General features: G+C 36.6%; 1 protein-coding gene across 1 annotated transcript; it reads right to left on the minus strand.

Moving 5' to 3' along the window:
* Window positions 1–6,863: 6,863 nt before the first annotated feature.
* LOC144438301 (putative helicase MOV-10) lies at window positions 6,864–24,956 on the minus strand. Its single transcript, XM_078127365.1, is given in 19 exon segments — window positions 6,864–7,643; window positions 8,843–8,967; window positions 9,806–9,894; window positions 10,432–10,611; window positions 12,301–12,483; window positions 13,622–13,845; window positions 14,357–14,562; window positions 16,152–16,258; window positions 17,066–17,233; window positions 17,907–18,054; window positions 18,908–19,120; window positions 19,921–20,081; window positions 20,413–20,566; window positions 21,021–21,119; window positions 21,384–21,627; window positions 22,049–22,164; window positions 22,460–22,588; window positions 23,417–23,931; window positions 24,823–24,956. Coding segments are annotated over 18 exon segments (3,081 nt in total). The 5' UTR covers window positions 23,878–23,931; window positions 24,823–24,956; the 3' UTR covers window positions 6,864–7,569.
* Window positions 24,957–25,351: the final 395 nt, after the last annotated feature.

The following is a 25,351-nucleotide window of genomic DNA, read 5'->3' on the forward strand; positions in this document are numbered from 1 at the left end:
GAGTAAGTCGGGACTCCATTCTAACAAAGTCCGCCCCTTTTGTCCGAATCATGTCCCGCTACTCGACTACGTCTAGTCTGCACTTGGGACTAAAATAGAGTCCCGACACGTCTTCGCCCCACTCCGTGGGAATATGGATGCACACATCCATGGTAGGACTCAAGGAGTGAAAGGAGCGCATATTTCTAGCGCTATACTTTAGACTAAATTCTGATTACCTTCATTGCATGTGAAGGTCTCTTTGACCCCAGTGTCGTTGTTTTACTAGTACTGCGACAGCAGGACAGAACTTTGTCTAGGTTTATAATACATGTACTTATAGATTGTACTGCTAAGTACGTCGATGGGATAATGTATTGACAGAATCATGGAAATATTAGTACACGTATCATCACCTACACTACAGGTGGGGTGATACTTCCAGTGGTTGATTGAATCATAAAATGTTACATACTTCTCACACTTCTTCCGTCTTTCTACTCACCACCCCAGTACAACACCTCGTGGCTCAAGCAGTGTAAATTCATATGCCCACATGCATATACATACATGTACTTCGAACTGCTCGATCAAGCGATTGATCGTCCACTTCCTGGAAGTGGCATTGCGACAGTCTGGATCTTATCGACCTATCTACCTATTTCCTCGAAGAGGCAATAGGCGCCATCTACGCCCAAAATGAATTTCATCGCGATTGCAAAATTGTGCACAATCGATTCCCAGAAACGGTTCAACGCTGACTATTATAAAAACGCGATTTTGTGTGGAAGTACAGTCTATAACCCGTAAAAAAAACACGAAAACGTTTAATTATATTCAGTCTCTGAATCACTGAGAACTTGATACGATAAAGATTTATTGATATTATTCGTGTCGCATAACATAAACATGGGTCTACATTTTATGATTATGTTTTTAATTAATAAACAATTCATAACACTAGATTGTACATGTTGTAGGCTTTACAATGTTATAAGGACACGACCCGAGTCCAGACCGCTTTTTTTTCAAGTTGAAAGATGATGCCTCCACAGCTTGCACCGTGAACATTGGTCTGGGGACTTCTTAGCACGCAAAAATCAACAGGTGGTCATCATTGGTAAAGTACGCTGAAATGTATGTAGTGTACATAGCTATACCTAGCTAGCTAGCTGTACACTGTCAACATGAGTAAATCTGTAGGTTAGACTACGCGGTGATATAATTATCAATGTCACGTGTGTTAATTGCTAGTTGTGTCAAACCATGCACAAATTTCCACCTTAAGAATATTATTTACGTACAATAATATGAAACACAAGCTTACCAATCTTACGTTTATAATTTGAAAGACATAGAAAAAAAATCTAGTAAGTCTAGACTTACCTCAGCCATCTGTTGCCTCCTACGGTACATTTACAACTGGTGGCAATTGTATGGTTGTTTCAATATTCATGATATTGAAGTGCATATATGGGCGTTCATAATATGACGTCACGGCCAGGGACCGTTCATTTTACACTATAATGGGGGTGCCGGTACGGTGTTTTTGGAGTTGAATATCTGCTTGTTCAATTAAATCACATATCCGATGCATGGCCAAAGCTGGAACCGTCCGAACAGATTTTTAATGACCGCATCCCACTCCATACAGATATTAATGATATTTCCTGTACAGTTTTTGTACTATAGTGTACAATTTAATCTGAAATCTATAATGATGCATCTGTCTATAGTTGATTCACCGTCTCATGTGCAGAAGACCTTTTATATAACTTTAGCTCAACTTGTTCGTAGATACTAAAACAAAATACTAATTGATCAAACTGCACACCCCCCCCCCTCTCTCTCTCTCTCTCTGTCTCTCTCTCTCTCTGTCTCTCTGTCTGTCTGTCTCTCTCTCTCTCTCTCTCTCTCTCTCTCTCTCTCTCTCTCTCTCTCTCTCTCTCTCTCTCTCTCTCTCTCTCTGAGTTTGGATAATTTAAAACATAAGCAAGGCTTTAATGTGCCCCCCCCCAAGTGGAACATGACCGGTCCCCTAGTATTATTCCCGATAATAAATTCACGAAGCTCTGCTTCCGAGAAATTAATCCGAAAACGCAAGAATTATTGCTATCATTGATTCTGTGGAAGTCCATGGCCACGTATTTCCCCGTACTCAACTCGGACCACTATCACTCACCCGGAGAACCATTTACATTGTATATAAGTATCAAGTTAATACATAGTAAATTTAGTACTTGTTCAAAATAAACTAAACTGTGCCTCAATATTATTTATTAACGTGCCTTTCTTTTTATGGACTTCCTCATTTGTCCATTTGTGTCTATACATTTATTCACTTCTCCACGGGTTGTTTCAAGCACTGTACTCAATAAAGACTATATTGTGTTTGATAGCCTGTTCAATGTGGCAGTGCAGTCTCGGTCCCCGTGGAGTATCGCGTGGGTGGCGTGGGTAAGGGAGTTTCGCCATGACTGGGATTTGGTATATGGTAGCACGCTGTTGTGTCTTGCTTTGGGTGGATTGTCTTTTTAGATAAAGCGGCTATTTATGTCTAATACGTGGAATTAAAAATAGGTCATTTCGTGTAACATTGTGATTACAGACCATTGCTAAACATGTGGAGGGCAAAGATAAGATAGCATCAATAATATATACGTATACACTCGCTCGCTGTTATAAATAACCCTGCAACCAGGTATATTCTAGCAATAACCCCCCCCCCCACCACACACACACACACACACACACACACACACACACACACACACACACACACACACACACACACACACACATCCGAAAGTTTAACGTTCGAGATGTAATCCATCACGAAAGCGGAAACATGCGAAGTTAAGGTCGAGGTGACAGATAGAGGTATACATACCATTGCGCATAACAGCGGCGTGAGTTAGTTACTAGTACATGAATTATAGACGACGTGATAGCCTACTATTAGTATTACATGCAAACTGCAGCTGATGTTTCCCTTTAACTTTATAAATGCAATTCATATTTTCAACGTATCACGTAGAATTTTTTACGTATTTCACATTAATACGGTATATATATTTTCATATTTTCATATATAATGACGACATCATCTATTCAATCCTACGCACACGCTCATACTTTCATTGACCCTCCAAACTGAGCTCTTTCATGTTTTGATATTCTATTGTAAAGGTGGTCATATTTTTTTTTATGTTTCTCGCTACTGTTTAATGACAACTATGGGTAGGTCGGTACATGCATGTACATTTGTAATAATGTATTCAAAGTAAAATCGGGGTACTGAAGACAATTTTCAAGTAGTCTATGGCTTTCGATAATGTGTATGTTTGAAATTTTATGCCCCTATAAAATGGCCTCCTATACATGTTCTTATTTTCAAAAAAGTGCTCGCTGTGGGTGAAGGCTACCTCTCCCACACCCTCCCCACTAGCTATCATGGGAGATGCTGTTTCTGCTCAAAATCAAGATTGAAAGAGAAAACCATACGCAGGCAAAATATTTCCAAGTACAGTTACAGCCCAATGTGAGATCTTTTTCGCAAAGCCCACATCTATTTGTAAAGAGATTTCTTATTGCTGTGTGGATGATGCTGAAGTCGATTGCCACAGTTATTTTAATGCAATGTACATACAATTGTACATCTCCAGAATGCTGGAAATGGGGGGGGGGGGGGGGGGGGGGTTGTATAATTACAAATTAAAAATCTGTGTAGCTGGGGGTGGGGTGCTATGACAATTCTTGGGTACATTTTGGAGTGGGGGGCATGAATATTAGTGAGAGAATGAATAGACACATGAATTCAGTTCTGAGCTAAAAAGTGTGTGTGTGTGTGTTAAATTTATATAACTTACACAAGTTTTTGAACAGGGCCTCTGAGCACTACCTGTTGGGGTCATTCTCACAAACCAGAGCTGTTATTTCTTCCACTACACTGCAAAATAACGCTGCAATGTTCATGTATCCTAGCATTTCCTATCATTTGAATTTGACTGTTGAAACTTTCTCGCAGTGTTCGCCATACTCTAATCTATGCAGTATTACCTAATCAAAGTTATGTACATACAATATCAATTCAAGACAGTCTCCACCACCAAGGGTTTTCAAAATTGTTTTATTTATCTTTTTTTTTCTTTACAAAGAACTTTATCAGTAAATGTACTGGAGTTTGAATGTTATATAAAAGAGTAAAACCAGGATAAAAATATCATATGGTACTTTGTAAACGATGGCAGTTCAGTTAAAATGACACTAAAAATGTTCAATGTGTAACTCATGGCAATACTGTGACTATCTGCAGTTAGTCCTACATCACATATAATATGGATGGTGTGCATGTAAGTATTGATTGATTGATTGGTGTCTTTGAACTTGACAATCACACAGCATTAAGTGAAGACAACCAAACTATTGCCATTGTAGTACATCTATACATCTATACTATACATCATGATAAATGTAAATACTATATTTTATTGTTCAATAAAAACACGACACAATGATAATAACGTAAGAGTTCTAGATGTAAAATATTGGAATAGTTATCATTTCATTATTAAAGCTATCAGAACAGTTCCACCAACTCAGTTGATGTTAAAATTGTAAATAAAAATGACATCACAATGGAACAGATATGTGTTTCATTCCTGAATTTTTAGCATAACTCTGCCCTCACAACACACTCATGCAACCTAAATATAAAATGCACTTTTACAGTTCATATGAAAAATTCAGATCAGACTTACACCTAATAGTCCTTAGGCTTGGACTGTACCACTACATCAAAGGGGTTGCCAACCACACATGGGATATGCTGGCAATCATTCCCAATCATTCCCTCAGTCTTGGATATAGACTGTACCAGGGGTTTCTAACCACATGGGATACAATGGCAATCATTCCCAATCATCGAAAGGTGCTAATAGCTTGAACATTGCTACTGTGTCCCTCAGTAAGTGGTCAGCTACCCCTTCATACAATGGTACAGTCTAGGTCTCCACCTGTGGGCAGCGTAATATCTTTACACCTCATACCACTTTCAATATAACTTGAATCAGGTTGCAACATAGCCCAGGAACTTTGCTTGCAGAGTTTTATTATATCTCAAGTTACCTTCAAGCTCAAGCTATCAAACCAATACCATGGCTTTTGTCCTTATTGTTTTGTAATAAAATATATAAAACTCCTACTGTACAATTTGCAAACAGCACTAAGTATCAGATGAAGCACACATTAACCAGAAAATCTATATACGGTGTTTACTACAGTCTTTACATATAACTACATTTATCACATCTTATGATATATCACACATTGACAGGCATTTGCAATTGGCTCTTCTGTTCAAATGTTTACTCATTAACATTGAATTATAATTCGAAACCAGATGACCACTCCGCAACAACATGTCTAATATGTAAATTATGTTCACCATTCAATGCCCCCCCCCCCCCAATGCAATGTACGCAATGCAATGGGGATGCGATTACATCATTGCTTTAAATATGATATCCAATCAGATTTAGCACAGCTGTTGGTGGTAATTTCAAATTAAGAACCAAGATTTCTGTGCTGAAAATGTTAATAGCCGTGTTATGGTTTGGAGATAGGGTTGAGATATCACAACCCATGGTATTAGTCTCTGGGTTAGTTGCAATAAAGAGGAATACACTTTAAAACTTATTCTACATACTGAAGGGACAACAACAAAATTGATCTCAATAAAAAAGTGTTTTTGAGTGAATTTGTGATGTAATGACAATCATTTCAGATAGTTCATTTATTTATTCATACTATACAAATGGTGTTTCTCACACGATAACATTTAAAAATTGGGATAAAATTGGTAACATTGAAGGAAAAAAATTACTATTCTTTGTATGCTTGTGTTCATTTTCATGACATTAGCAATTTGAAACTGTAGACAGTGAGTAAGAGTGATATACAACTCTTGTAATTATTGGGATTTATAAACTTTGACTTGATAGAAATGTTTACCCTTTCTGTTCACATGATGACAAGTTCAAGGGAAAAGATGTTTAATATGGGGAAACAACAAATATGAAATGACAGACTTGGCTATCTGAGTTAGACCACAGACTTGGCTATCTCAGCCTTAGGTCACAGACTTGGCTATCTGAGTGAGACTACAGACTTGGCTATCTGGGTTAGCCCACAGACTTGGCTATCTGAGTGAGACTACAGACTTGGCTATCTGAGTGAGACTACAGACTTGGCTCTCTGAGTTAGCCGCTATCTGATTTATAGAGGCCCAAACAATAGTGTCAAGTCAGATACGCGTGTATCTGGGCTAACATGGAGTTGGGCTGTGATGAATGTGAAACAGGTAACACAAAAAGTAGTTTTTCAGACATTTACATGAATTGAAAATTTGTAAAAAATAACATCTCAGTAAAATATCTATGACACTGACTACCTGACAATAGAGTTGATTTAGACAATGGATACAAAACACAATAATGACTAAAAATTGAATAGAAAAATACAATTAAAACTCCATATTTTCATATTTTTGATATTCAAGATTTTAAGACCATTTAAGAGATAGGTGTAATGTAGAAATGTATAAACAACCATCTGAGACTGAGATATAATTCTAAAAGTATTCTATTCCCCTCCCCTTAATTTCCAGTTTGTCATTTACATATATTTGCATTTGGAATGTAATATTGTTATTTATTATGTGCTTGACCTTTGACCTTACATGAGTAGTAAGTATGATGACCACTCTATGACAATACATTGATATAGGATCATTGGCTATGAATTGATTATTTATTTGTCCCCTCCTCCTCCTAGGGCAAGCTCCCCCCCTCCCCACCCCCCCTATTCTAACCTCTAAATGTCTAACTTTCCTCTCTAAGTAAACAAACTACAAAGTATAAAACTCTACAAGTTTACTTCATTAACATGTTTATTTCTCTACTGCTATTAGTACTGGTGACTACTATCATCAGGTTTTAAAAGGGGCAATATTAGTAACAATTCTCACAATTTCCAATTAATTTTTATTCCAAAATATTTTTTAAAATCCATCAAGTCACTACAAATAATATTGAATGCAACACAAGATGAATTATGGATAAAACCATACCACTTTCATATTATTTCAAGTTCTTTAGAAATTGTGAGTTTTTAACCACATCATCTCACATCATTTGTATAGGTGTTATATGCACTGTCAGGCCATTCTTGTCAGCTATGGTAAATTTTTCTGTTCTCACAGAACAGCTCAGTTGACAAAGCTACAAAATGACTCCGAGAGATGTCCACCAATGATCAACCAGTCCTCCTTCAGAGCATTTCACATATAGTCCTGACGGAATTTGAAACAAAACTCGAGAAAATGTTCAGCCGAGTTAATCACATTGCCCCTTTTGAGATTCATACCACTATGAAATGAAGTACATGCAGTAAAGTGGTAATGTTACCATGGCAATATCATTACTGTGTATAATTGAAGTATTAAAAATTACTGTTTTGGTCCAAAATTGTGGCATTGTGCGTGACGTAAAAATTGTTTGCCATGTTTATGTCTGGGATTTTTTGGGGGGATTAGTCTTCTCCTCTCCATTCTGGATCATTATACTGTGCCACCATACTTTCATCAACCACTTCCCATCCTTCATCTATAATACACAGATAAAAACAAAACACAAGAGGATTACTTCAAAAATACTTAAGCAAATTTTAGCCATGGCAACTACAGTTTTTATGTATTATTTTAAAATAATAAATATGGGTAAAATTTGATCAACGAAATCACCAGTTGGGAGATAATGCTTTGTATGATTTTAGTGGGTCCTCAGTTTCTGTAACTGTTATATAAAATGAGCACTTTGACCAAGGGCATGAGGCAACAATTCTGGTGTCTATTAACGATTGAATAACATGAATAAAGACAATATCAAAAAGATCCATCAAGTTCTTGTTTTAATTATTTCTTTAATTAATACCAAATATCTAATTACAGAGAAATACATAGAGTTAAACTCAATCGAATCACTCCGGAATACAAATACGGAAGACTGAGACGCACTGTGGATAGTCTCAGTTACCCAGACTCTCACTGCTGGGGGCTCTTCTATCAGACCACCCAGGCGAGAGTCTAGGGAGACGAGATTCCAACTATCCCGTGCAGGAAGTACCAATCAAAGCAGTGCAAGCTGGGAATACTTCACGTCCAACATTGTAGGCTAAATGATTTAGGTACTTTTGCAAGAAGTTATCACTTCTCAAACATCTAAATTACATCTAAATTACAACAAACAGGTCTCGTAAGCCCATTTTTTAAGACTTGGAGGAAATTACTGTGTAACCACAGCACGGGGTAGTTGAAATGTGGTTCCCCAAGACTCTTGTCTGGGTGGTCTTGTAGAAGAGCCCCCAGTGGTGAGAGTCTGGGTAACTGAGACTAGACACTGTGGAGTACACTGATTGAACAGCGCCCCAAATGGTCATAGAATTTACTTCTCACTCCTGTCACGTGATCGTGAGCTCAACTGATTCGAAACTTGGTAAACGTCCAGGAAAAAAACAGAATTTGAAAATTCCTCCTCCATGAGCGCAGAATTTGCTCAATTTGCTCATTTGACAAGGAATTTAATATTTCAAAAAAAACACCTTTCATAAGCAAAGATTTATTTCAAATATATGCCTTAGAAGGATAATCCAACAAATTTACATCTCCATCAAAGACTCAAACTTCAAAAAATACTATACTTGTAGTTTTCAGACAAATATGGTTGTCTGTTGGTCATTGATCAAAGTATCAATCATGACTATTCACATGTTTAATGTCATGTGTATATCACACTTGTATACATACCTTTTGCATCAGGACTTATATTAACAGCAGCAAATCTCTGTATCAGATCTTCAACTTCGTCATCATCATCTTCTTTATAGTCACATCCTCTGTACGCATTCCTAGCATGACAATATTGTAGAAGGCTGATGGAAAAGAAGACATACACATTAATAATTATGGAGATAGGCCTCCAGAGTGCACCCTGCCACCAAAATATGGGCATGTTTTAGCAGACAAAATGGCTCACCAGCATGACGCTGGATGCCTGGGGTTATATCTTGAACTTTGACACCATGCAAAAATGCATTCAAATCAGAAATCTCTCATAATATGAGAATCATGGTCTGACACAGGCACATTCAACAAATTGAATTACAACATTTGTCAGGATGTAAACAAACCTTGACAAGCCATACACTCACCAAATAAGGAACTATTTGTGATCTTTGACCTATGACCTAGCTGTCAGATTTTGTGTCACATGATACAAAATAAAGTAATTATTCGTACCACTATGCCTATGGTGGTTTTGTACTTTCACATGACATAGTCAAATGTAAATATATCCTTTGAATTCATTTGATGAAACAAGTTGAAAACGGAAGTATACTATCAAAACTATATACACATACAAAGTAAGTATGTCAATGGTATGACATGACATGACTGCCATTATTTATGTCCTTTCGCAAGTCATGACCAACTTCTGCATGCAGTCATTCACCAGTGTCATGAGTTGACAGTTTACCTGTTTACCCCGTATGCCTGCCTGGGTAAGGTCACAACATGTTCACTCATGGTTAATTGTCTCCTGGACATGAAAATATGTGACTATTACAGACTATAGATGACCTAGAGAGGGCACCCCCTGTCAAATGTACTCCACTTCCTGACATTACTAACAACCATTACTTTAAGTATTTTATCAGATCTTGTAATGAAAGAATTGGGTTTTTTTCAGCGATCATTTTGTTAACTTACTGATTCCAGTGTGGATCCTTTTGTAACATGAATGGGTTGCCAATGACGATGAGTAAAGCTTTGGTCCGGGTAATGGCAACGTTGAAACGCTGAAATTTAACAAGATAACTGATATAATTCTGATTCTTTCATATTGGGGTATAAACTATAATTATATCTCTGTTGGCAATTCTTTCTTGTAGCTGTTCAGAAGTTTGTCAAGGCTAATATCTAAATATCATTTCAACAGGACACTGTTGTAGACTGCAAACTGTAACTGCAAACTTGATACACTTCATTAATAAGACAGCAACACTGGTACAGACATGCATGCATATACACTGTACCAAAACCACTGCAATATACAAACACATAGTATACCAAACACGTACTGACACATGCATGCATCCAATACTGCTCACATCAACACACACATATATATATGCATGCACATACATGTACTCACGCACATGTGCGCACACACACTCACACACCAATATTACTGTATGTGTGATTTGAATTCAGTGAAACACAAGATGTTGTTGTATCAACATGGTCACTATATCACCTTTCAATCATCATGAAGTTATCACAAAAGGATGTAAAAATTCCCACATTTGGACTAAGCTTCCCACATCTGGACTAACCTTAGGATTCTTAAGGAAACCCAGTTTGTAATCAATATCCATCCGTAGGTTCTCTTCACTAGTACTACGTACAGTAGAGATTATAATGATGAATCTTTCTTCTCCCTGGAATTCTTCAACTGACCCAACTTTGATATTTGTCAAGTTCTTTTTTCTCATCACATTCTTGATCTTTTGAACCTGTAGCATCAAATCGTACCAATAACTTAAAAAAATGATAAGATTGAAGATCAAAAATGTTCATCAACTTGGTAGATCAAGTGACTAGCTGCAACTACATGGAATTTGTCATTCTGATGAGGATCGTCTACCAAGACAGATTATACTGCCACCTAGTGGTCAGCTGTAACTATGGAATTTGTCAATCTAATGAGGACCGTCGACCAAGACAGATTATACCACCACCTAGTGGTCAGCTGTAACTATGAAATTTGTCATTCTGATGAGGATCGTCAACCAAGACAGATCATACTGCCACCTAGTGGTCAGCTGTGACTATGGAATTTGTCAACCTTAAATGAGGATTGTCGACCAAGACAGATCATACTGCCACCTAGTGGTCAGCTGTAATTATGGAATTTGTCATTCTGGTGAGGATAGTCAACCGAAAACAGATCAAAAATGCCACGTCAAAAAATAATGCTACATCTATACAAACTCAAGTAGTTTATGTGATCTCAGATCATCTGCATTACACGTCTGGAGGATTGATTTGCTAAAATATGCCTTACTTACTATATTGTTATTAATATAAACTCTAGTTTACAACATTTTCTCTTCAATGTCTTGATATTCTGATATTCTAAACCTATTGCTTGAAATCATTCAGTAACTTAAAGGTGTCAAACTTGAAGACCCCTTAACTAGGTCATTGTTTTCATATAAACCTGAGGAGTGTTCGATTTGTCCAATCATAATTGTAATTAATTTGACGTCATTTATCGAAACAAGGTTGTAAACAGAACACTCAATCATGATCATCATGATTTCTTACATGTAAACATTTCAAAACGTTTCATGCAATTCCTATATATTAAATGATTTTACAATGATTACAATGATAACAAATTACCAATCTCACCGAACACAATTTATTTACGTAATATTTTCCATCATTTCTAACTTGCCGTCAGCCAAGCACGCACGGTACGCTTATAATATTACACTGTCCGCTATCTTGGAATCATGTCAATCATGGTTTGGGGCATGATTACTATGATTACCAATCATAATTGTGATTGGTATTTATCAAACATGATATCATGATTGTGATCGATAAATCATGATTATCATTGTGCAAATGGAATGCGCCCCTGATCTCAACTACTGGTGTAAATAAAGAATAAAGAATCTTACAATATGATTATACGCAATGATTTTTTGGTCCAAGTCAAGCACAGTTAAATTTCCCTTACTTCTTATGTGACTTTTTTTTTGGTTTCCTGTTAGGCCTAATAAAAAAATTGTGTGGTTCCAGTTACGCTCAATTTTAGAATATGTGGGGTAGGTAGTTTTTTAAATTTATTTTATTTCATTTCATTTTCATGTGTGAGTCTCTAGTTCAGGTTTTTCATTGTTTTCCAAATGGTCTCTGTGTTATTTATTTCTTCCTATCAGATGTACAGCCATTACAGATTGGAAGAACAGTTTTATATTGTCTTTTTAAGTTGATGCCAGTTTCCGCATCCACTATTTCTTGTGACAATTCCCAATTTTTGCGATTTTACTATTTTTTTTCTCGAATACTTAAAAAAAACTTTAGGGTCGGCAGTGAAAAGCTAGGTGGGGTCGGGTCACCGGAACCAAACTATTATTTTTTTAAGCCTAAGTTGGTTTATTGATTTGCTATCATACTAAACAATAACAAACCTGTCTTCTGTAAGGTGAGATGATGCCGATATGGTCCTGAGTGATCTTCATACCTTCTCTCTTCTCCATCAATTCTTTGACATATTCCCACACAATCTCAACTTCCTCAATGTTGAAGAACGACGGACTCTGACCTTCCCTACGATCCAAACCTTCCACACCATGGAAAATGATTGGGAAGTTCTGAAAGAAGAATGGTTTGAGTCTTAGTTTCTAAGTATCAAACACTGAATTATGGCATCAAAATTGACAAATATCATCTTCCTTTTTTTGTTGACAAAGACTGAAATATGCAGTCAAAAATTTCAGGTAAAATTTTCAAGTTTGAGTTTGGAACAAAAAGTTTAATTCGATGCTATAAAGCACTTTGGGTAAACACTTGATTAGCATGCATTGATCACTTCTGGGTATAACATAGGTCAGCCTATCTGGATCACAATGTCATAAAAAAACAGAATGAAATTATCTGTACTGCACTTTCCTGTAGTCTGCTGTATAAAATGTGTCAAAAGTTAAAGTAAGTGCTGTATGAATCCATCCAACAGTCAGTTTTATTGAAGTGGTAAGGTGAATAGTTTACTGAACAATTTGGTGTTGTGGGTATTCTTTTAAAGCTGCACTAGGTGCAAGTTTTTTCAAAAATGTTTTGTTAGGTACAATAACTAACTTGTAATATCATACATCCAGAAAAGTATTGCATCATCTGTGGGTAAACTTATTTTTTGTAGCTGTGTACACGATAAATCAAGTCAAATTGATTTTTGGGTCTGCCCCTAAAAATCAGCGCCCTCAACGTGTTATAGTGATCATAATTTCAACCTGTTTCTGTACTGTTTACAGATAATATGAACACCTGATTAACATGTACAGTGTCTAATTATTGGTATTTTAACATTTGTCAGTGAATATATCCTGGTTGTCTGATCGAAAAATGATACTCCAGTTATAACTAGTTCAGTTTTAACGTTATGGCGACAGATTCAAAATCAAGCATTTGCTCAATATTTAAAACTTGTCACTATACACACCACCTCCGAATAATATTGACCACTAATTAACAGATAAAATGTCTTTAATTGGGACAGCATGAGAGACGTATAGTGCATGCTTGCTATCACATTGCTGTGGAACTATCAACATACCCCAGTCAGTCTAAAGTCTATCAGGAACACATAGTGTATGCAAGTGCCATTTTCCATAAAATCTGATGAAATCAAATTTGAAGTCATTCGTACTCGAGATGAAATTTTTCACACCTAATAACAAACTCATGATGAATATTGTTATCATAAAAGTTATTCCCATCAAAAAATCGTCTTACCTTCCTTGGTAGTAAACTCCACTGACAGAAACAATTTCGTAAGATTTCGTCAGCATGCACTTGTAACTCATTCTCGTAGAACATTTGATTCGGCAGCCTCAAGATTTCTGGATGAGATCGATAGTTTCTGACTAACTTTGTCAATATATTCACATTATAGGGTTTGTTTGGTTCTCGCTGATAAACACTACAGTCATCCATGAAACGTTCAAGAATTGACTTTTCTGTAAAACAAGGATGTGGTGTTATCTGTTTGTTTTCAAACTGTGAGTTTAGGAGGTTTACAAAAAATGCGTTTTGGGAGATTTTTAACCATAATCTAGTTTTCACAATGTTCAAACTTTGACATAAAATGCTTGCCATGCAGTTTCCACTAAGCAAGACAATGCTGTTTTGAAAATCTTAATCAAACAACTTTGGAACAACACCATTTTTGTATCAAACCAAAATTTTCCTAAGTTTATGTAAATTCTTTCATATTGATAATGGCATTGAGAAAACAAACTTTAAAATTTGCTGGGTTTTTTTTTAAAAAAAATAGTCAATTCTGAAAGTAAACTCTTAGAAAATATATAGAAATGTAGGTGACACATTTGATATCTTTGGACAAACATGATTTTGAAACTGTTCAAACTAGTTCAAACTGGTTCAACCTGCTTTAAAGTTGTTCAGACCGGTTCATACTGGTTTAAACTGGTTCAGACAGATGACAAAATAATATATGGTATCATTTACCAAGTCCATATTTGATGGCAAGTGGAGATCTCAAGACAGGACCAAGTTGTTTAGGATCTCCAGCCAGTACCAGTTGACCACCCTTAGCATTGTTAGGATCCAATAGTCCTGCTACCGATATGACACTCTCTGGTTCTACGGCATATCCAGCCTCATCTATGAATAAGTGGGTGAAATGGTCGCGTGGTAGATCAGCTGAAACAAGTCTGAAAGACACACATATAAAGATTAATATCTAAAATAAAAAACTCAAGAAAGGATGGAGCAGCATGGATATTTGTTGTTTCCATACTTTTATTTTAGGTCCAAATGGACACGCTCCAGTGGAGGCTAGCAGAATGACCCGTGTCCACCTGTCTGTCCATCTGTAGACAGCCAAATCCTTTATGTCCCAATCATGATTTTGTAGACCCAAGGCATTTTTGATTAAATAGCGCCCTCAAGAGTTACATTTGCGCCTATGGATCTGACGGTAATCTGGTGAACATGAGCAGGGTGGGTGATGTCTAAATCCAAAATACAAATCCCAATACTAGGGTTGTGATATTTACATTACATGCTGAGTGAAAGAAAGGCATGATTGTACATATGTATATTGAGGCATGTATTAAAGTTTTCATTCCCTCCAAATGCTTCCACATGGTCGTGAATTGTAAACAGTTCTTACCTTCCACCTGTAACCAGTTTAGCTACTATAATTCTATCATTTCTTACCTTCCACCTGTAACCAGTTTAACCACTATAATTCTATCAGTTCTTACCTTCCAGCTGTAACCAGTTTAACCACTATAATTCTATCATTTCTTACCTTCCAGCTGTAACCAGTTTAGTTACTATAATTCTATCATTTCTTACCTTCCAGCTGTAACCAGTGTAGCTACTATAATTCTATCATTTCTTACCTTCCAGCTGTAACCAGTGTAGCTACTATAATTCTATCATTTCTTACCTTCCAGCTGTAACCAGTGTAGCTACTATAATTCTATCATTTCTTACCTTCCAGCTGTAACCAGTTTAGCTACTATAATTCTATCATTTCTTACCTTCCAGCTGTAACCAGTTTAACCACTATAATTCTATCATTTCTTACCTTCCAGCTGTAACCAGTTTAGCTACTATAATTCTATCAGTTCTTACCTTCCAGCTGTAACCAGTTTAGCTACTATAATTCTATCATTTCTTACCTTCCAGCTGTAACCAGTTTAACCACTATAATTCTATCATTTCTTACCTTCCAGCTGTAACCAGTTTAGCTACTATAATTCTATCATTTCTTACCTTCCAGCTGTAACCAGTTTAGCTACTATAATTCTATCAGTTCTTACCTTCCAGCTGTAACCAGTTTAACCACTATAATTCTATCAGTTCTTACCTTCCAGCTGTAACCAGTTTAACCACTATAATTCTATCATTTCTTACCTTCCAGCTGTAACCAGTTTAGTTACTATAATTCTATCATTTCTTACCTTCCAGCTGTAACCAGTGTAGCTACTATAATTCTATCATTTCTTACCTTCCAGCTGTAACCAGTGTAGCTACTATAATTCTATCAGTTCTTACCTTCCAGCTGTAACCAGTTTAGCTACTATAATTCTATCATTTCTTACCTTCCAGGAGTAACCAGTGTAGCTACTATAATTCTATCAGTTCTTACCTTCCAGCTGTAACCAGTTTAGCTACTATAATTCTATCATTTCTTACCTTCCAGCTGTAACCAGTGTAGCTACTATAATTCAATCAGTTCTTACCTTCCAGCTGTAACCAGTTTAGCTACTATAATTCTATCAGTTCTTACCTTCCAGCTGTAACCAGTGTAGCTACTACAATCCTTGTTTTCATAATTTCTTCTTTTGATGGTAATACAACCTCCTTGTCATCATTGTAATTGCATACTTTTTTCTCCTACAAAGCAAGACCACAAGAGTGTTTGGATATTGTGCAGTAACCATGACATCAAGACAATGGGTATACTTTACATGTCATATGGAACAAGCGAATGGATTTTTTCAGTGATATAAAATACAAATAGCTCTAGCTATGGTCTTTGAGTGAATTGATAATATAGAATCAGCAGTCACGATTTATTAGTTACGCCCACTTTTGATTACACCTGAAAAAGACATTTTTTGGTTCCTGTTACCCAACCCCACTATTTTTTCACTGTCGAACCTACAAACAATTTTTTTTACGTATTCGAGAAAAAAAATAATAAAACACAAAAATTGTGATATCTCGCAAGAAACAGTGGATGCAGAAACTGACATCAACTTAAAAAGACAATATTAAACTGTTTTTCCAATCTGTAATGGCTGTACATCTGTCTTTATAAGTTGATGTCAGTTTCCACATCCACTATTTCTTGCGAGACTTCACAGAGACCATATGGAAAACAACAGAATACATAACTACCTGAATAAGACACACATATGAAGAAAAAAAAAATATTTTTTTTTAAAAATCTACCTTAACCCACCTATTCTAAAATTGAGCATATTCGAAACAACACATTTTTTTTGTTAGGCGTTTAACGATTAAGATTTAGGTGTGAAAAACAGATTTCTGGCAGAGCGACAGAAAAAGTTGATTCAGAACAAAAGAATGACCCCATGTAATGTATGTGGCTTCACTGATAAGATTAACGCTCAGATGAAAAAAAATTTGGGATTGAAACCATGGCAAAAGTGTCATAGAACTAAGATACAAACTTACCTTTAGATACGCGTCTACTGACGTATAGCTTCTAGACATTGCACATAGTCTTAAAATGGTAGAGTTGGCAATGGGTGAGTTCTTAAGTAGTCTGTGTGCTATCAAATCTGCTGCACTGTTAGATGGGGCACAGGCTAAGATAAAACTGCCAGGTAAATGCTTGTATACCTAGTAGAATTATGAATTAAAAGTTAAAAGAAAGAGATTGTTTGAAATTATTAATATTTAAATAAGGTAGTGGGTCAGGTCAGATTGGGTCAGGTCAGGTCAGGTCAGGTTGGGTCATAATCTGCAAATTTCCAAGATGAAAATCCAAGATGGCCACCAAATCATGTTAAACCATTGTCCACAAACTTGAAAGTACTCAACCATACACAAAATAATTCCTTCACAAAGTATAACCAACATTTGCAATGACTGAAAGGCTTAAGACATATTACAGTAATTGGTCAAATTGTGTCTCCAAAGAAGACTTTCATAGTTTGAATGTTAACGCTTAGCTCAGCTGACTCTGCTATACTTATAGGGGGAATTATTTGTCACAAACCACCCAGTGTCAGAAGTTTCACATTGATCAGTGTTGAAGAATTGGATGACAAAAAAAAACACCAGCAAATAAAAGACATTGACATTATGGTGCCCAATCCCTTCTAGTTTGGACGTCTGTGTAAAAAAAATTGACAAAGTGACCTAATTTGCATAAGACACATACTGTATGAAGTATTCAGTAGACACTCACACTTAGTCCTGTGCATTACAGAGTCCTACACAGGATTACAGATTCTCAGTACCAGGTGAACCCTTATTAAACGGTTATTACCAAATTCAAATATAAGCATACCTGTTTGATAGATTCTACCATTGTGACAGTTTTTCCTGTGCCAGGGGGTCCAAAGAGTAAATATGGTGCTGGCCTAGAGGTGCCTGCCAAGATGTGCTTCACTGCTGCCACTTGTTCAGTGTTACTTTGTAACTTACGGTCATGTATGCTGTTGAGTTAAGATTTGTAGAAAAAAACATAAGAATGGGGGTTCATACTTATTTCTACTCACAGAATTCTTGGAAGCAAATCCCAAATCAACATCTCATCAGCATTGTCAGGGGTATACTCCGAGAAATGTGACAATAACCCATTGTACTACACCCCTGGCAATGCTGACGAGACATTGGTGAAAATTTGAGATTTGCTTCCAGGAATTTTTTTGACTTTGTGAGCAGAAATTTTCATTACTAAACATAAGAATGGTTTGTACTGATTAACAAAATGATGTAGTAGTCATTTTAATATTCATTTCCTGACGACATGGATTGATGAAATATGTCAAGCGTATTTTACTTCATTGAATGAATGACGGAAAATATCACTAGATGGTATTATCTAATCTAAACTGTACATTTTCTATGCATGGCATCAAATTACTACTACTACTACTACTACTACGGAAAGTCAACTATTGATAAACTAAAATAAACACAAACTAAAACTATCATTGTTGCATGTGTGGATAATAGCAGTGTCTTGGTTATGTGGATAGAATCACTCTGTGATCATGTAAACACTGAATGAGGTTGAATGTGCAGACACTTGTGACTTGAACACTTACTATCAAATAAGCAACCCTCATGTGAGCATAATTACATCAATGTGCATTTATAGCTTGTATCAACAACATGCAACAATAGTTTTGCTTCTGTTTATCTTAGTTGCTGGTTTGATTTCTATAGTAGTATCATTTTTATTGTTTCTGTCTATCGTAGTTGCCGATAGTTTGATTTCCATAGTAGTATCATTTTTATAGTTTCTGTCTATCTTACTTGCCGATAGTTTGATTTCCATAGTACTAAACTGTTGTTTCAACTCACATAATATCAGCTGAGAGTTGTCTGAGCAATGGTTTTGTGCAGATTGTATGTTGTTGGGGGAACAAGACATTCTGAAAATCAAGTTCCTCCTCTGCAACATCTTCCACGGCTCTGTGTTGTAATCGTAATGGTAACCGATTGAAGGTGAATTGAACATCAAATTTCATACCCTTTATGAATGTATCCAACAATCTGTATTGCACAAGAAATGGAAAAAATGTTCTGGGATTAAAGTGTATATTTGTCATGATACCACTTCCAAGAATTTGTAAGTATGAACAATGGATTTAAGAATTGTCTAAATCGCTTTAAAATTATAACAGACACAGACACAGACACAGACACACAGACAGACAGACAGATAGAGACAGACAGACAGACAGACAGACAGACAGACAGACAGACAGACAGACACAGACACAGACACAGACACAGCCACACAAACAAATGGACAAAAAAAAACAACAACTCATTGACAAACATGTCAAATAGTCAAATATGCAGGCCCAAGCATAGACTGTAATGGGGGAGGGGGCTTATCATCTCTTCACCTTTGTGGAATAAGGGATAAGAAGAACACCCATAACTGTGGACTGTAAGATACAGTATGCTATTCAGTCCTATCAGGCTTCTAAGCCACTGTTGTTCAGCTCTAGCAAGCTTCCAAACTGTGAGTGATATAGCTGATAGCAAGCCATGAATGTCATATCTTACACTGTTACAGACCACCACCACCACCACCACAACAGCTGATCTTTCAGTCTGGCACAAACACTGAATACTCACAAACCAATTTGTATATTTCCTGTCAAAACTAACCATTACAATCAAATCTTATTGACAGTTTGAAGTGTTAGTCACAATAATCCTGCTTCCATTGGAGTTAGAGTGGTACATGTCCAATGTAGCTTTAGCAGATTAAGTGTCTGAACAGTAATTTATACATAACAACTATTTGGCAGTAGTGAAGTGACAATGGTAGACACACTTACTGGTTACTGAAACCTATAAGTACATGTTGCATTTCAATGAAATGAACATATCCTTTGTAAAGGTTATTTTCTACATCATTAGGACCATCTCCAGTTCTCACTTGTACAAATATTGTGTCTCCTTTCAGCACTGATGGCCTGTTCTCTGCTAAACCTGGTACCTTTAAAGACAAAAGAAAAAACAATTATGTTAATCATGTGCAGGCATTTACAAATCATATATAAGTATGTGCATACATACATACATACATACATACATACATACATACATACATTCATACATACAGACAGACAGACAGACGCACGCACGCACGCACGCACGCACGCACGCACGCACACACACACACACATACATACATACATACATACACACATACACACCAGACATACATGATCCATACATCCAATTTTTACCTGCACGCACGAATGCACACACACACACACACACACACACAGTACTTTGCCATTATTGTGCCTTCTATAATGCCTTACCTCGAGTTTAAGATGCCTTCCTACTTTCTCCATAGTAACACCATTCATATCATAACGTCTTATATCTACTTCCATTTGGATCTCTTCAATGTGTAGTAGCTTGGCAAACTTGTCCCGGTAATTCCGTACACACAAGGCTTTTTCAAGGTAAGGACTGTAAATGGAAGAAGATTCTTTGTTTCAACTACTACCGGGTAATTGCATTGTTCCATCAGCAGGCATATCCATGGGTCTCCTCAGTACACATTACCATCCATAAATTTTCACATTTGACTGCCATTATTTTAAAGTAGCCAGTGGCTTCTTTAGAATAAGCTACATCCCAAAATGGTCATAAGGGAAGCTACTAAGTCATTGATAGAGGAAAAAGGTCTGAAATGAATTTGTCAATTTTCAGCATTTTTCATAAGGTTTAGAAACTCCCATATTGGGAGATAGGGATGGGAATTACCAGTATAGGTAAAATTTTACACTGATATCTGTACTCCTGGTGTGTACTTTCACTCAAACGAAGCAAGTAAGCAACTCAGGTACATGTTATCTGCTTACCACTCTTTAACAAACACAACGGTTTACCATTATCAGAGACAGTTATGTTTACTACTTACGTGAGTTCATCTATATTTCCTTTGTTACTTATTTTCCGTAAGTTAGGGGGTACTTTATAATGGTCCAGCGGCATCAGCTGCTTGAGCTGGTCTTTGTCACTAAATCACAAAAAACAAATGAAAAACAAATTCCATTATTAATACTTATTAATTTGTCAATGATTCCTACGTACAAATCCAGAAATTAGGAAACATAGTCAGTCACAGACTGATGAACATGTTGTACTTTTTTGCAGACTGTATATTTTGTCAAATATCTGTTCCACTAGATATGTCTGTGCATAACTGTATAGTGCTATGGTAGGAACATTCAATTTGGAAGACAATTTACGAAATATGTACTACAGTATTATTAATACTTACAATGGTAATGGCCAACCTTCGACCACATTCCCACGCGGCTTGTAACGAGACACTCGTGGCGGTTTCTTGTATGGAGTGACCGGTTGTAACAACTCTGTAATGTCACTACTCATGATGACTGTTAAAAATCGTACAATGTGAAACGACTGCCCAGTTTCACTCCTTTCAAACTCAAAAGCAATCGGTACACGATATCGACTGAAGTAGCCAGCTTTACAAGTCACGTTTATTATGTAGCTGCTTCCTGGAATATCAACCAACGGTTTAACAAGTTCAGATTTTATATTTATTAATTTTCATTCTGTTCGAGTTTCATATGTTAAGTATATAGCTTCTCTAACTATCTATAAATGTGCCGGTGTGCGTATGTCATATAAAACACACAAGTTATGCAAATATTCAAGACATTTATTCGTTTGAGTTATTCTAGCATTTGCCATGGTGTACATCATTCGAAACTCCAAACAAACATTAACATTTTGATAGATTCCCACATACATGTAAGCTATTTTTTCTCAATTTTGCAAATTATTCAACAGTTGAAACTACGGTAATGTGTATTTTTGAGATAGATATAAAATGATCAATTTACAACATATTGCACTACGACATGAAACTAACTTCATAAATGTTTTCCAGATAATTGTAACAAAAGTAATGTTTACCTGGCTTTAACTGTACTTTTTGCATCATTTGTGTAATTCTGTACTTATCGCTCAGTTGGAATACTTTGGAACGCTTCAGAAGCTCACAGCGAACAACATCAACTGCACTGGAAGCACTACAACAAATACAGATTTTATGCAAAACAGCTCATTAATAATTCATAACTATCAAACTACTGGATGCACTGTTTAACACAAAAATGATGTAAAACAGCTTATCAATTCATGTGACTCATATTACTAGCGGCATTGTAAACTGCAAACATCTAACAATTCAAAACAACTGAAGATACTGTATAAAAACAAACACATTGATTATGCAAAATATCTCATTAAGTATTCATAACTATCAAATTACCTCACTGTAGAAAACAAATATAAACCTACACTGAGATACCTAAAGATACATACCTTTTTTTATTGTGTACAAGAATATTGATTGATTTTTCTACATTTTTTCTGACATTAATGTAAATAGACCCATCTTTACTATCAGTGGGTATTATCTCAACCTCTTCCTTGTCTGCAATCAGAGTGGTCCTACAGAATAAAAGAAAACTTAGCAGTCAATCAAAAGACATTATCATGTATAACTTACTACTACGGTGTATATGCCTTATCTGATGTGATTTACTACCATGACAAATTTTTTTGGCAGGTCAAAATCTTTCTGACCCCTATTCTATCTATTCTTCAGTCCCACAGTAGCGTTATTTGATCAGTAGAGCCTTAAAAGGATAACCATAGATGTGTTGAGAAAGAGGGACAAGATACTGAGAGGCATTTCCTTTGACACAGTGTGGGTTGGACTGCATGTTTTAATCCATAGGCATTGTCTATATAGTCTGGCCCATATCTGATCTGAATCCAATCTGATCCAGATCACTTTAATCTGCATCAAATCCACTTTCTGCCTGCACTAAAAAATTGAAAAGATGGATTCGATTTGAATTGCATATAGCATACCTGTCCACACACATATCAGCCTTGATTCGGATTACGCAGGTTCACTGACATCACCTGTATCTTGATTAGGATCAAACTATTTTACTTGAGTATGCGCCTGTCCACACCAGGCCTAACTGATCGTGATCGTGATCGTGATCGTGAAACCACAACCCAAAATAGGCTTTGATCCAGATCCGATAATTCACATACAAGTATGGACGGGCAAATGGAATTGGATCCTCATCAGATTTTGTAGTATGGACACGTTTTATGATATACATTATAGGATTATTTTTTTGTTCTGGACCAACTTTTCAATTTCTTCTGTCTGACAACAATGTATAGCTCAATGGGACAAGTTGAAAGAGCATTTCAAGCCCTCTCAAATATAATAGTAAAATAAAAACTTGTAAAACTTACCGATTTTCTTTCAGAATTTTGATCAGTGCTTGTTGTCGGTGTTTCTTACTTTCCATGTGTTGACTAAATGATTTGTTAGAATTACACCGCACAGAACAAATTTTACAGCGCCATACATCTGTATCAAACGGTTTTCGCAATTGTGCTCCATTGCGAACATTTTGTTGCTGCCCGTGTTGCCACCTGTTATGTACACTCAACGCTAAACGTTGGTCCACTGCTAATGGATGGAACCCCTGGAATGCTGTGAATGTAACGCTACCTTTGTATTCATCAGCTTTCTTTTGGAACTTTAGCGTACTCAGCATGGTTGAGAAGGAAACTTTCCATGTTGGGCATCTAACTTCATCATTGTATATTTCTCGTAGCGTATGTTTATCTCTGATATGCGTTAAGTTTTCTTTACGCAGGTGTTCTATAAACTTAGTGCACGCTTCTCTGCGCACAACTGGCGATGTCATGATGTTGGTGATGTGTTTAGGGAAGTGATGGAATTTGTGCTTTCCTGGTCAGCCCTGTTAGATGTAAAATGTTCAAAAACATACACAGTTAGTCTTGTGTTATTCTTAAAGCGTACTAGAGAATGTTGAATATTTTGTTTAGTATTGGTTTTGAATTTATCAAATCTGATCTGTGGCATTAAATTTTAACCTTCCCTTAAGCGTACCTAAATTTTGACCTACCCTCAATTTCCATTCTCTAAAATATGACTCTCCCCCTGTTCAAATATTTTAATGAAAAACATTTTTAATAGTAATACTGCCTCCCTGTGGAATAAGCTGTTGTTGACCAAGGGCCAAGATCTCCAATCCACGACATCAACATTTAGATCCCCAATAGCCACGCTGTTCAACCTTTGCTAATGTGAAACCCACTCCTCTCCTCACCCCACAGCTAACAGTTAATTCACATCATTTCACTGATATGTTATGACATACTTTACAATGGTGGCAGTGGTGGGATGTAGTAGCAGTAAGATTTGGAACTGTGGTGGCAGCAGTGTGATCATGCCAAAATCACAAATGCTAGTTAGATTAAAAAATGAGTCAAAGTAAAATGTGACCGTCGCATAATTTCCATTCTCTAAAATATGGCCCTCCCCTAGGACAGATTTATTACAAGTAGCACCCCTCCCCCCTCCTTACAAGTTACAGTCAACGTCTATGATTGGTCACAGTGGGCAAACTAGTCTTGCGAGCAGATGCAAAGGAAAACCTTGTAATGGACACACTAGCCCAATATAAAAATGTCCTGCGCTCCCTATCGCAATGTATACGCGTTGGCAAAATACGGAAATGTGTGTATACCACATGTCAACGCTGTGTTGACATTTCACATGCACCGGTATCATTCATATGCTGATCATGATCAAGTTGATGTTCCATTTGTTCGATTTGGGAACTCACCAAAATCAGATCGGCGTCAGTTCACCTCACTTTCCGACTTAGACACACGTCCCCCGTTGTTATCTCTCCCTAGTTCATGTGACAGAGAACCATCAAAGCATGATATGAGTTGCTCAATCGATCAAAATATCACTTCCTGGACATCTGCGGCAGCCAGCCGACCGAGAGCAGCCATGCTTTGTTGTCAAACCGTTAAACGCCATCTACGTCCAGAATGTGCAAATCGATCGAACCCGGCGCATGTTGAGTGAGCTCGAGACGCTTGACGTGCTACTGCTCGCTGCAACAGTCCTAGACAAGTATTGTTTCGATAAGTGCTTGAGATGGATGTCGCTACACACACGAATCAGAAACAATACCGTGAAACAACATAAACAAAGCTCACGTTTGTGACTCAATAAATTGCAAAAAATAACTCTGTAAAAAGTTGGTAACGTATAAGAATTAACCTTATCTGTATCTCCCACAAAAATATAATTTGTTGCCAAGTAACAATGTCACGTGTGTATCTGTGTCTGATTTACAACTG

This window comes from Glandiceps talaboti, chromosome 1 (genome assembly GCF_964340395.1).
Source record: "Glandiceps talaboti chromosome 1, keGlaTala1.1, whole genome shotgun sequence".
Taxonomy (NCBI): domain Eukaryota; kingdom Metazoa; phylum Hemichordata; class Enteropneusta; family Spengelidae; genus Glandiceps; species Glandiceps talaboti.